Source organism: Scyliorhinus canicula, chromosome 1 (assembly GCF_902713615.1).
Source record: "Scyliorhinus canicula chromosome 1, sScyCan1.1, whole genome shotgun sequence".
In the NCBI taxonomy this organism is placed as follows: Eukaryota; Metazoa; Chordata; class Chondrichthyes; order Carcharhiniformes; family Scyliorhinidae; genus Scyliorhinus; species Scyliorhinus canicula.
The window spans coordinates 76,969,139-76,982,522 of NC_052146.1; the positions used below are offsets into that span (position 1 = coordinate 76,969,139).

Sequence of the window (13,384 nt, forward strand, 5' to 3'; positions counted from 1 at the left end):
TAAGAAGTCTTACAACACCAGGTTAAAGTCCAACAGGTTTGTTTCAAACACGAGCTTTCGGAGCACGGCTCCTTCTTCAGGTGAAGAAGGAGCCGTGCTCCGAAAGCTCGTGTTTGAAACAAACCTGTTGGACTTTAACCTGGTGTTGTAAGACTTCTTATTGAAATGTCATAACATTCAAGGCTACGGGCCAAGTGCTGAAAGTGGGATTAGTGTAGATTTAGTGTTGTTTTGTTGGTGTAGACTTGATGGACCGAAGGGCCTCTTCTGTACTCATGGCTGGAATTCTCCGGCTGTTGTGATTCACTTTTCCCGTTGGCAGTGCACCCCTGCCCGTGCGTTTCCCGGCGGTGTAGGGCGGCTTCAATGGGAATCCCATTGACAAGCGGCAAGAATAGAGAATCCCGCCTCCAGTGAACGGTGCTGCGCCGAGAAAAACACAGCTGGGGAACCGGAGAATCCAACCCCACGACTCTGTGACTCAATGGACGGAATTCTCCAACCTCACACGCCTGGTCGGAGAATCCCTGGGGGGGGGGGGGAGGACGCGAATCCGACCCGACGCCGGCTGTTGTATTCTCCGGTGCCGGTTTTTGGGTGAGGGCGGGGTACACGCCATGCCAGTCGGGGGCCATTGCCAGCGGTTCCCCCGGCAATTCTCCGGGCCCCGATCGGCCGAGCAGCCGTCTGTTTTTGGCCGGTCCCAGCAGCGTGGGTTACGCATGGTCCCACACGGCGGGACCTGGCAGGTAGGTCTGCGGGGGCGGTCCTCGGGGGGGGGGGGGGGGGGGGGGGGGAATGTGACCCCCGGAAGGGGGAGGGGTTGGGGATCTGACCCCCGGAAGGGGGAGGGGTTGGGGATCTGACCCCCGGAAGGGGGAGGGGTTGGGGATCTGACCCCCGGAGGAGGGGGGAGGGGTCACTGATCTGCGGGAGGGCCTGTGCCGTGGGGACACCCCTTCCTTCTGCGTCGGCCCCTGTAGGGCTACTCCATAGCCGGGCGCGGGGAAGAGAACGCCCCGCGCATGCGGCAAAGTACGCCAGCTGGTCTGCGCATGCGCGGAACCACGCTGGCGGTTCCCCGCATGCACAAGATCACATCAGCGCATGCGCGAACTCGCGCATCCCTTTGCGCCAGCTGGAGCAGTGCCAACCCCTCCGGCGTCCACCTAGCCCCTCCGGCGTCCACCCAGCGAAGAATTCTGCACTTTCAGGGGCTGTTGGCGCCGGCTCTCCCGCCGGCGTGGGGACTTAGTCCTCAGAAGTGAGAATCCCGCTTAATGACTCTTAGCCAGCGACACCCACATCCTGTAAAGTGAATAAGAAAGAAAGATATGTTTAAGGGGAAGCTGGACAATCAGACGAGGGAGAAGGGAATAGAGGGTGACAATGATAGATTGAGATGGGGAAAGATGGGCAGAGGCTGGAGTGGAGAATAAACCCTAGCATGGACTGGTTGGACTGAATGCTCAGTTTCTGTGCCTTACATCCTATGTGTACTGCACAAGTTAGGTAGAGTAAAGCAGAAGTTCCCAACCACTTGTAGTAGACTATCTAAATCTTTTTATCTCTCTGGATTTTACATTTCCACTTGGTATAATTAGGATCAGTTTGTTTCATAGCAACATTGTGTGCTCAGGTTCTCAGGGTGGGATTTTCTGGCCATTCCCACCAGCGGGGCCTTTCGGTTCTGCCCACGGCATCCCCCGGCTGCAGGTTCTCCAGCGGCAAAGGCTGCAAATAACAGGAAATCGCATTGGCTGCAGTGGAACCGGAAGATCCTCCGTTCAGTGGTGGGCCACCTTCCACCGCTACCAAACATGTGGGGGGCATGGAAAATCCCACCCTTAGGTTTTAAGGAAATCCAAGCCTGCAGTGTTCACCATTTTCCATCATAGCTCATCCCTCCACGAGTCTACTGTGAAGACTCATACCTCTAACATCCTCACTCTCCCGTCAAAGTCTAACTCAATATTTAAACCTCTGCTGTTAGGTGTCTGACTCGGCCACTGCACTGAACCAACTCTATCAAAGTCACAAATGTATGGCTGTGACCGTGGCAAACTCTCCTTCCTCAACCCCACACCCCAAAGATGTGTAGGGTAGGTGGAGTGAACACTCTAAATTGCCCGTTAATTGGAAAAAATGAATTGTGTACTCTAAAAAAATTTTAAAAAGAAAAGGGAGTAGAGAAATAATCATAATCTGCTGCAATTAATTAAAGGTTTCTCACAAATTTTGGCATGTCATCATGCATAAATCCAGTCAAGCACAGTGAAACTACAGTCAAGAACTACTCATTAAGGTCCTGCAGGCAGTTACATTCGTTTTAAAAAGAAGTAAAAGGTACGTTTATCTGCAAGCATTTTCCTGAGCCTTATTGAGATCTCTGGATTGAGGGGACTTTTGATATCACTGATGTGTAACCATAACATAAGGAGCAGGTTCAATGTTATACCGCCTCAGTAAAACATGGATCAAGTTAATCTAATGTTGGAAACTCAGCCTTTCCTAGCAGCTGATAGTTTACTATTTTTACACAGACGAAACAAATAAAATATCACCTGAAAACGTTGCGCAGAATGGGGCCCCCAGAAAGGTAAGAGATCCCTTCACAAAGGCAAAAACGATTTTTCCCGCACTGAAAACACCCACTGTGTAATGAATGCACAGGGGAACTATACCCAAAGCCTAGAAAGTCAGGGTATCTGGGATAATGGTTTTGATGATACTGTATCTGGGTTTATGAGGTTTGATATCTGGGTTTATGGAGTTTGATATCTGGGTTTATGGGGTTTGATATCTGGGTTTATGGGGTTTGATATCTGGGTTTATGGAGTTTGATATCTGGGTTTATGGGGTTTGATATCTGGGTTTATGGGGTTTATATCTGGGTTTATGGGGTTGATGATATCTGGGTTTATGGAGTCTGATATCTGGGTTTATGGGGTTTGATATCTGGGGTTATGGGGTTGTTGATATCTGGGTTTATGGGGTTTGATATCTGGGTTTATGGGGTTAATATCTGGGTTTATGGGGTTGTTGATATCTGGGTTTATGGGGTTGATGATATCTGGGTTTATGGGGTTTGATATCTGGGTTTACGGGGTTTGATATCTGGGTTTATGGGGTTTGAATTCTAGGTTTATGGGGTTTGATATCTGGGTTTATGGGGTTTTATATCTGGGTTTATGGGGTTTGATATCTGGGTTTATGGGGTTTGATATCTGGGTTTATGGGGTTGATGATATCTGGGTTTATGGGGTTGATGATATCTGGGTTTATGGGGTTGATGATATCTGGGTTTATGGGGTTGATGATATCTGGGTTTATGGGATTGATGATATCTGGGTTTATGGGGTTGATGATATCTGGGTTTATGGGGTTGATGATATCTGGGTTTACGGAGTTTGATATCTGGGTTAATGGGGTTGATATCTGGGTTTATGGGGTTTGATATCTGGTTTCATGCGGTTGATGATATCTGGGTTTATGGGATTGATGATATCTGGGTTTATGGGGTTTTATATCTGGGTTTATGGGGTTTGATATCTGGGTTTATGGAGTTTGATATCTGGGTTTATGGGGTTTGATATCTGGGTTTATGGGGTTTGATATCTGGGTTTATGGGGTTGATCATATGTGGGTTTATGGAGTTTGATATCTGGGTTCATGGGGTTTGATGATATCTGGGTTTATGTGGTTGATGATATCTGGGTTTATGGAGTTTGATATCTGGGTTTATGGAGTTTGATATCTGGGTTTATGGGGTTTGATATCTGGGTTTATGGGGTTTGATATCTGGGTTTATGGCGTTTGATATCTGGGTTTATGGGGTTGATGATATCTGGGTTTATGGGGTTGATGATATCTGGGTTTATGGGGTTGATGATATCAGGGTTTATGGGGTTTGATATCTGGGTTTATGGGGTTGATGATATCTAGGTTTATGGGGTTTGATATCTGGGTTTATGGGGTTTGATATCTGGGCTTATGGAGTTTGATATCTGGGTTTAAGATGATATCTAGGTTTATGGGGTTTGATGTCTGGGTTTATGGGGTTGATGTTATCAGTGTTTATTGGTTTGATATCTGTGTTTATGGGGTTGATGATACCTGGGTTTATGGGGTTTGATATCTGGGTTTATGGGGTTGATGATATCTGGGTTTATGGGGTTGATGATATCTGGGTTTATGGGGTTGGTGATATCTGGGTTTATGGGATTGATGATATCTGGGTTTATGGGGTTTGATATCTGGGTTTATGGGGTTGATGATAGCTGGGTTTATGGGCTTTGATATCTGGGTTTATGGAGTTTGATATCTGGGTTTATGGGGTTGATGATATCTGTGTTCATGGGGTTGATGATATCTGGGTTTATGGGGTTGTTGATATCTGGGTTTATGGGGTTGATGATATCTGGGTTTATGGGGTTGATGATATCTGTGTTTATGGGGTTGATGATATCAGGGTTTATGGGGTTTGATATCTGGGTTTATGGGGTTGATGATATCTAGGTTTATGGGGTTTGATATCTGGGTTAATGGGGTTGATATCTGGGTTTATGGGGTTTGATATCTGGGTTCATGGGGTTGATGATATCTGGGTTTATGGGGTTGATGATATCTGGGTTCATGGGATTGATGATATCTGGGTTTATGGGGTTGCTGATATCTGGGTTCATGGGGTTTGATATCTGGGTTTATGGAGTTTGATATCTGGGTTTATGGGGTTGATGATATCTGGGTTCATGGGGTTTGATATCTGGGTTTATGGAGTTTGATATCTGGGTTTATGGGGTTGATGATATCTGGGTTTATGGGGTTTGATATCTGGGTTTATGGGGTTGATGATATCTGGGTTTATGGGGTTGATGATATCTGGGTTCATGGGATTGATGATATCTGGGTTTATGGGGTTGATGACATCTGGGTTTATGGGGTTGATGATATCTGGGTTTAGAGGGTTTGATATGTGGGTTTATTGGGTTTGATGTCTGGGTTTATGGGGTTTTATATCTGGGTTTATGGGGTTTGATATCTGGGTTTATGGGGTTTGATATCTGGGTCTATGGGGTTGATCATATGTGGGTTTATGGAGTTTGATATCTGGGTTCATGGGGTTTGATGATATCTGGGTTTATGTGGTTGATGATATCTGGGTTTATGGAGTTTGATATCTGGGTTTATGGAGTTTGATATCTGGGTTTATGGGGTTTGATATCTGGGTTTACGGGGTTTGATATCTGGGTTTATGGGGTTTGATATCTGGGTTTATGGGGTTGATGATAGCTGGGTTTATGGGCTTTGATATCTGGGTTTATGGAGTTTGATATCTGGGTTTATGGGGTTGATGATATCTGTGTTCATGGGGTTGATGATATCTGGGTTTATGGGGTTGTTGATATCTGGGTTTATGGGGTTGATGATATCTGGGTTTATGGGGTTGTTGATATCTGGGTTTATGGGGTTGATGATATCTGGGTTTATGGGGTTGATGATATCTGGGTTTATGGGGTTGATGATATCAGGGTTTATGGGGTTTGATATCTGGGTTTATGGGGTTGATGATATCTAGGTTTATGGGGTTTGATATCTGGGCTTATGGAGTTTGATATCTGGGTTTAAGGGGTTGATGATATCTAGGTTTATGGGGTTTGATGTCTGCGTTTATGGGGTTGATGTTATCTGTGTTTCTGGGGTTTGATATCTGTGTTTATGGGGTTGATGATATCTGTGTTTATGGGGTTGATGATATCTGGGTTTATGGGGTTTGATATCTGGGTTTATGGGGTTGATGATATCTGGGTTTATGGGGTTGATGATATCTGGGTTTATGGGGTTGATGATATCTGGGTTTATGGGATTGATGATATCTAGGTTTATGGGATTGATGATATCTGGGTTTATGGGGTTGATGATATCTGGGTTTATGGGGTTGATGATATCTGGGTTAATGGGGTTGATATCTGGGTTTATGGGGTTTGATATCTGGGTTTATGGAGTTTGATATCTGGGTTTATGGGGTTGATGATATCTGTGTTCATGGGGTTGATGATATCTGGGTTTATGGGGTTGTTGATATCTGGGTTTATGGGGTTGATGATATCTGGGTTTATGGGGTTGATGATATCTGTGTTTATGGGGTTGATGATATCAGGGTTTATGGGGTTTGATATCTGGGTTTATGGGGTTGATGATATCTAGGTTTATGGGGTTTGATATCTGGGTTAATGGGGTTGATATCTGGGTTTATGGGGTTTGATATCTGGGTTCATGGGGTTGATGATATCTGGGTTTATGGGGTTGATGATATCTGGGTTCATGGGATTGATGATATCTGGGTTTATGGGGTTGCTGATATCTGGGTTCATGGGGTTTGATATCTGGGTTTATGGAGTTTGATATCTGGGTTTAAGGGGTTGATGATATCTAGGTTTATGGGGTTTGATGTCTGGGTTTATGGGGTTGATGTTATCTGTGTTTATGGGGTTTGATATCTGTGTTTATGGGGTTGATGATATCTGGGTTTATGGGGTTTGATATCTGGGTTTATGGGGTTGATGATATCTCGGTTTATGGGGTTGATGATATCTGGGTTTATGGGGTTGATGATATCTGGGTTTATTGGATTGATGATATCTGGGTTTATGGGATTGATGATATCTGGGTTTATGGAGTTTGATATCTGGGTTTATGGGGTTGATGATATCTGGGTTTATGGGGTTGATGATATCTGGGTTCATGGGATTGATGATATCTGGGTTTATGGGGTTGATGATATCTGGGTTCATGGGGTTTGATATCTGGGTTTATGGAGTTGATATCTGGGTTCATGGGGTTTGATGATATCTGGGTTTATGTGGTTGATGATATCTGGGTATATGGAGTTTGATATCTGGGTTTATGGGGTTTGATATCTGGGTTTATGGGGTTTGATATCTGGGTTTATGGGGTTGATGATATCTGGGTTAATGGGGTTGATATCTGGGTTTATGGGGTTTGATATCTGGGTTCATGGGGTTGATGATATCTGGGTTTATGGGGTTGATGATATCTGGGTTCATGGGATTGATGATATCTGGGTTTATGGGGTTGCTGATATCTGGGTTCATGGGGTTTGATATCTGGGTTTATGGAGTTTGATATCTGGGTTTATGGGGTTGATGATATCTGGGTTCATGGGGTTTGATATCTGGGTTTATGGGGTTTGATATCTGGGTTTATGGGGTTGATGATATCTGGGTTTATGGGGTTTGATATCTGGGTTTATGGGGTTGATGATATCTGGGTTTATGGGGTTGATGATATCTGGGTTCATGGGATTGATGATATCTGGGTTTATGGGGTTGATGATATCTGGGTTCATGGGGTTTGATATCTGGGTTTATGGAGTTTGATATCTGGGTTCATGGGGTTTGATGATATCTGGGTTTATGTGGTTGATAATATCTGGGTATATGGAGTTTGATATCTGGGTTTATGGGCTTTGATATCTGGGTTTATGGGGTTTGATATCTGGGTTTATGGGGTTGATGATAGCTGGGTTTATGGGCTTTGATATCTGGGTTTATGGGGTTGATGATATCTAGGTTTATGGGGTTGATGATATCTGGGTTTATGGGGTTGATGATATCAGGGTTTATGGGGTTTGATATCTGGGTTCATGGGGTTGATGATATCTCGGTTTATGGGGTTTGATATCTGGGTTTATGGGGTTTGATATCTGGGCTTATGGAGTTTGATATCTGGTTTTAAGGGGTTGTTGATATCTAGGTTTATGTGGTTTGATGTCTGGGTTTATGGGGTGGATGATATCTGGGTTTATGGGGTTGATGATACCTGGGTTCATGGGATTGATGATATCTGGGTTTATGGGATTGATGATATCTGGGTTTATGGGGTTGATGATATCTGGGTTTATGGGGTTGATGATATCTGGGTTTATGGAGTTTGATATCTAGGTTAATGGGGTTGATATCTGGGTTTATGGGGTTTTATATCTGGGTTTATGGGGTTTGATATCTGGGTTTATGGAGTTTGATATCTGGGTTTATGGGGTTTGATATCTGGGTTTATGGGGTTTGATATCTGGGTTTATGGGGTTGATCATATGTGGGTTTATGGAGTTTGATATCTGGGTTCATGGGGTTTGATGATATCTGGGTTTATGTGGTTGATGATATCTGGGTTTATGGAGTTTGATATCTGGGTTTATGGAGTTTGATATCTGGGTTTATGGGGTTTGATATCTGGGTTTATGGGGTTTGATATCTGGGTTTATGGGGTTTGATATCTGGGTTTATGGCGTTTGATATCTGGGTTTATGGGGTTGATGATATCTGGGTTTATGGGGTTGATGATATCTGGGTTTATGGGGTTGATGATATCAGGGTTTATGGGGTTTGATATCTGGGTTTATGGGGTTGATGATATCTAGGTTTATGGGGTTTGATATCTGGGTTTATGGGGTTTGATATCTGGGCTTATGGAGTTTGATATCTGGGTTTAAGGGGTTGATGATATCTAGGTTTATGGGGTTTGATGTCTGGGTTTATGGGGTTGATGTTATCAGTGTTTATTGGTTTGATATCTGTGTTTATGGGGTTGATGATACCTGGGTTTATGGGGTTTGATATCTGGGTTTATGGGGTTGATGATATCTGGGTTTATGGGGTTGATGATATCTGGGTTTATGGGGTTGGTGATATCTGGGTTTATGGGATTGATGATATCTGGGTTTATGGGGTTTGATATCTGGGTTTATGGGGTTGATGATAGCTGGGTTTATGGGCTTTGATATCTGGGTTTATGGAGTTTGATATCTGGGTTTATGGGGTTGATGATATCTGTGTTCATGGGGTTGATGATATCTGGGTTTATGGGGTTGTTGATATCTGGGTTTATGGGGTTGATGATATCTGGGTTTATGGGGTTGATGATATCTGTGTTTATGGGGTTGATGATATCAGGGTTTATGGGGTTTGATATCTGGGTTAATGGGGTTGATGATATCTAGGTTTATGGGGTTTGATATCTGGGTTAATGGGGTTGATATCTGGGTTTATGGGGTTTGATATCTGGGTTCATGGGGTTGATGATATCTGGGTTTATGGGGTTGATGATATCTGGGTTCATGGGATTGATGATATCTGGGTTTATGGGGTTGCTGATATCTGGGTTCATGGGGTTTGATATCTGGGTTTATGGAGTTTGATATCTGGGTTTATGGGGTCGATGATATCTGGGTTCATGGGGTTTGATATCTGGGTTTATGGAGTTTGATATCTGGGTTTATGGGGTTGATGATATCTGGGTTTATGGGGTTTGATATCTGGGTTTATGGGGTTGATGATATCTGGGTTTATGGGGTTGATGATATCTGGGTTCATGGGATTGATGATATCTGGGTTTATGGGGTTGATGACATCTGGGTTTATGGGGTTGATGATATCTGGGTTTAGAGGGTTTGATATGTGGGTTTATTGGGTTTGATATCTGGGTTTATGGGGTTTTATATCTGGGTTTATGGGGTTTGATATCTGGGTTTATGGGGTTTGATATCTGGGTCTATGGGGTTGATCATATGTGGGTTTATGGAGTTTGATATCTGGGTTCATGGGGTTTGATGATATCTGGGTTTATGTGGTTGATGATATCTGGGTTTATGGAGTTTGATATCTGGGTTTATGGAGTTTGATATCTGGGTTTATGGGGTTTGATATCTGGGTTTACGGGGTTTGATATCTGGGTTTATGGGGTTTGATATCTGGGTTTATGGGGTTGATGATAGCTGGGTTTATGGGCTTTGATATCTGGGTTTATGGAGTTTGATATCTGGGTTTATGGGGTTGATGATATCTGTGTTCATGGGGTTGATGATATCTGGGTTTATGGGGTTGTTGATATCTGGGTTTATGGGGTTGATGATATCTGGGTTTATGGGGTTGTTGATATCTGGGTTTATGGGGTTGATGATATCTGGGTTTATGGGGTTGATGATATCTGGGTTTATGGGGTTGATGATATCAGGGTTTATGGGGTTTGATATCTGGGTTTATGGGGTTGATGATATCTAGGTTTATGGGGTTTGATATCTGGGCTTATGGAGTTTGATATCTGGGTTTAAGGGGTTGATGATATCTAGGTTTATGGGGTTTGATGTCTGGGTTTATGGGGTTGATGTTATCTGTGTTTCTGGGGTTTGATATCTGTGTTTATGGGGTTGATGATATCTGTGTTTATGGGGTTGATGATATCTGGGTTTATGGGGTTTGATATCTGGGTTTATGGGGTTGATGATATCTGGGTTTATGGGGTTGATGATATCTGGGTTTATGGGGTTGATGATATCTGGGTTTATGGGATTGATGATATCTGGGTTTATGGGATTGATGATATCTGGGTTTATGGGGTTGATGATATCTGGGTTTATGGGGTTGATGATATCTGGGTTAATGGGGTTGATATCTGGGTTTATGGGGTTTGATATCTGGGTTCATGGGGTTGATGATATCTGGGTTTATGGGGTTGATGATATCTGGGTTCATGGGATTGACGATATCTGGGTTTATGGGGTTGCTGATATCTGGGTTCATGGGGTTTGATATCTGGGTTTATGGAGTTTGATATCTGGGTTTATGGGGTTGATTATATCTGGGTTCATGGGGTTTGATATCTGGGTTTATGGAGTTTGATATCTGGGTTTATGGGGTTGATGATATCTGGGTTTATGGGGTTTGATATCTGGGTTTATGGGGTTGATGATATCTGGGTTTATGGGGTTGATGATATCTGGGTTCATGGGATTGATGATATCTGGGTTTATGGGGTTGATGACATCTGGGTTTATGGGGTTGATGATATCTGGGTTTAGAGGGTTTGATATGTGGGTTTATTGGGTTTGATATCTGGGTTTATGGGGTTTTATATCTGGGTTTATGGGGTTTGATATCTGGGTGTATGGGGTTTGATATCTGGGTCTATGGGATTGATCATATGTGGGTTTATGGAGTTTGATATCTGGGTTCATGGGGTTTGATATCTGGGTTTATGGGGTTTGATATCTGGGTTTATGGGGTTGATTATATCTGGGTTCATGGGGTTTGATATCTGGGTTTATGGAGTTTGATATCTGGGTTTATGGGGTTGATGATATCTGGGTTTATGGGGTTTGATATCTGGGTTTATGGGGTTGATGATATCTGGATTTATGGGGTTGATGATATCTGGGTTCATGGGATTGATGATATCTGGGTTTATGGGGTTGATGACATCTGGGTTTATGTGGTTGATGATATCTGGGTTTATGGAGTTTGATATCTGGGTTTATGGAGTTTGATATCTGGGTTTATGGGGTTTGATATCTGGGTTTATGGGGTTTGATATCTGGGTTTATGGGGTTTGATATCTGGGTTTATGGCGTTTGATATCTGGGTTTATGGGGTTGATGATATCTGTGTTCATGGGGTTGATGATATCTGGGTTTATGGGGTTGTTGATACCTGGGTTTATGGGGTTGATGATATCTGGGTTTATGGGGTTGATGATATCTGTGTTTATGGGGTTGATGATATCAGGGTTTATGGGGTTTGATATCTGGGTTAATGGGGTTGATGATATCTAGGTTTATGGGGTTTGATATCTGGGTTAATGGGGTTGATATCTGGGTTTATGGGGTTTGATATCTGGGTTCATGGGGTTGATGATATCTGGGTTTATGGGGTTGATGATATCTGGGTTCATGGGATTGATGATATCTGGGTTTATGGGGTTGCTGATATCTGGGTTCATGGGGTTTGATATCTGGGTTTATGGAGTTTGATATCTGGGTTTATGGGGTCGATGATATCTGGGTTCATGGGGTTTGATATCTGGGTTTATGGAGTTTGATATCTGGGTTTATGGGGTTGATGATATCTGGGTTTATGGGGTTTGATATCTGGGTTTATGGGGTTGATGATATCTGGGTTTATGGGGTTGATGATATCTGGGTTCATGGGATTGATGATATCTGGGTTTATGGGGTTGATGACATCTGGGTTTATGGGGTTGATGATATCTGGGTTTAGAGGGTTTGATATGTGGGTTTATTGGGTTTGATATCTGGGTTTATGGGGTTTTATATCTGGGTTTATGGGGTTTGATATCTGGGTTTATGGGGTTTGATATCTGGGTCTATGGGGTTGATCATATGTGGGTTTATGGAGTTTGATATCTGGGTTCATGGGGTTTGATGATATCTGGGTTTATGTGGTTGATGATATCTGGGTTTATGGAGTTTGATATCTGGGTTTATGGAGTTTGATATCTGGGTTTATGGGGTTTGATATCTGGGTTTACGGGGTTTGATATCTGGGTTTATGGGGTTTGATATCTGGGTTTATGGGGTTGATGATAGCTGGGTTTATGGGCTTTGATATCTGGGTTTATGGAGTTTGATATCTGGGTTTATGGGGTTGATGATATCTGTGTTCATGGGGTTGATGATATCTGGGTTTATGGGGTTGTTGATATCTGGGTTTATGGGGTTGATGATATCTGGGTTTATGGGGTTGTTGATATCTGGGTTTATGGGGTTGATGATATCTGGGTTTATGGGGTTGATGATATCTGGGTTTATGGGGTTGATGATATCAGGGTTTATGGGGTTTGATATCTGGGTTTATGGGGTTGATGATATCTAGGTTTATGGGGTTTGATATCTGGGCTTATGGAGTTTGATATCTGGGTTTACGGGGTTGATGATATCTAGGTTTATGGGTTTGATGTCTGGGTTTATGGGGTTGATGTTATCTGTGTTTCTGGGGTTTGATATCTGTGTTATGGGGTTGATGATATCTGTGTTTATGGGGTTGATGATATCTGGGTTTATGGGGTTTGATATCTGGGTTATGGGGTTGATGATATCTGGGTTTATGGGGTTGATGATATCTGGGTTTATGGGGTTGATGATATCTGGGTTTATGGGATTGATGATATCTGGGTTTATGGGATTGATGATATCTGGGTTTATGGGGTTTGATGATATCTGGGTTTATGGGGTTGATGATATCTGGGTTAATGGGGTTGATATCTGGGTTATGGGGTTTGATATCTGGGTTCATGGGGTTGATGATATCTGGGTTTATGGGGTTGATGATATCTGGGTTCATGGGATTGACGATATCTGGGTTTATGGGGTTGCTGATATCTGGGTATGGGTTTGATATCTGGGTTTTATGAGTTTGATATTGGTTTATGGGGTTGATATATCTGGGTTCATGGGTTTGATATCTGGGTTTATGGAGTTTGATATCTGGGTTTTATGGGGTTGATGATATCTGGGTTTATGGGGTTTGATATCTGGGTTTATGGGTTGATGATATCGGTTTATGGGGTTGAT

General features: G+C 43.1%; 1 protein-coding gene across 2 annotated transcripts in view; it reads left to right on the forward strand.

Annotated features, from left to right (window-relative positions):
- The window catches only part of LOC119964186 (protein PML-like), a 66,392-nt gene that overhangs the window by 28,489 nt on the left and 24,519 nt on the right, over window positions 1-13,384 (forward strand). The window contains exon 8 of one of the 2 annotated variants that reach the window (XM_038793477.1): window positions 2,544-2,599. The exons of the other annotated variant lie outside the window; for it this stretch is intronic. Coding sequence (XP_038649405.1) covers window positions 2,544-2,599 — 56 coding nt within the window. The remainder of the gene's footprint in view (window positions 1-2,543; window positions 2,600-13,384) is intronic. 2 annotated transcript variants of the gene reach the window in all.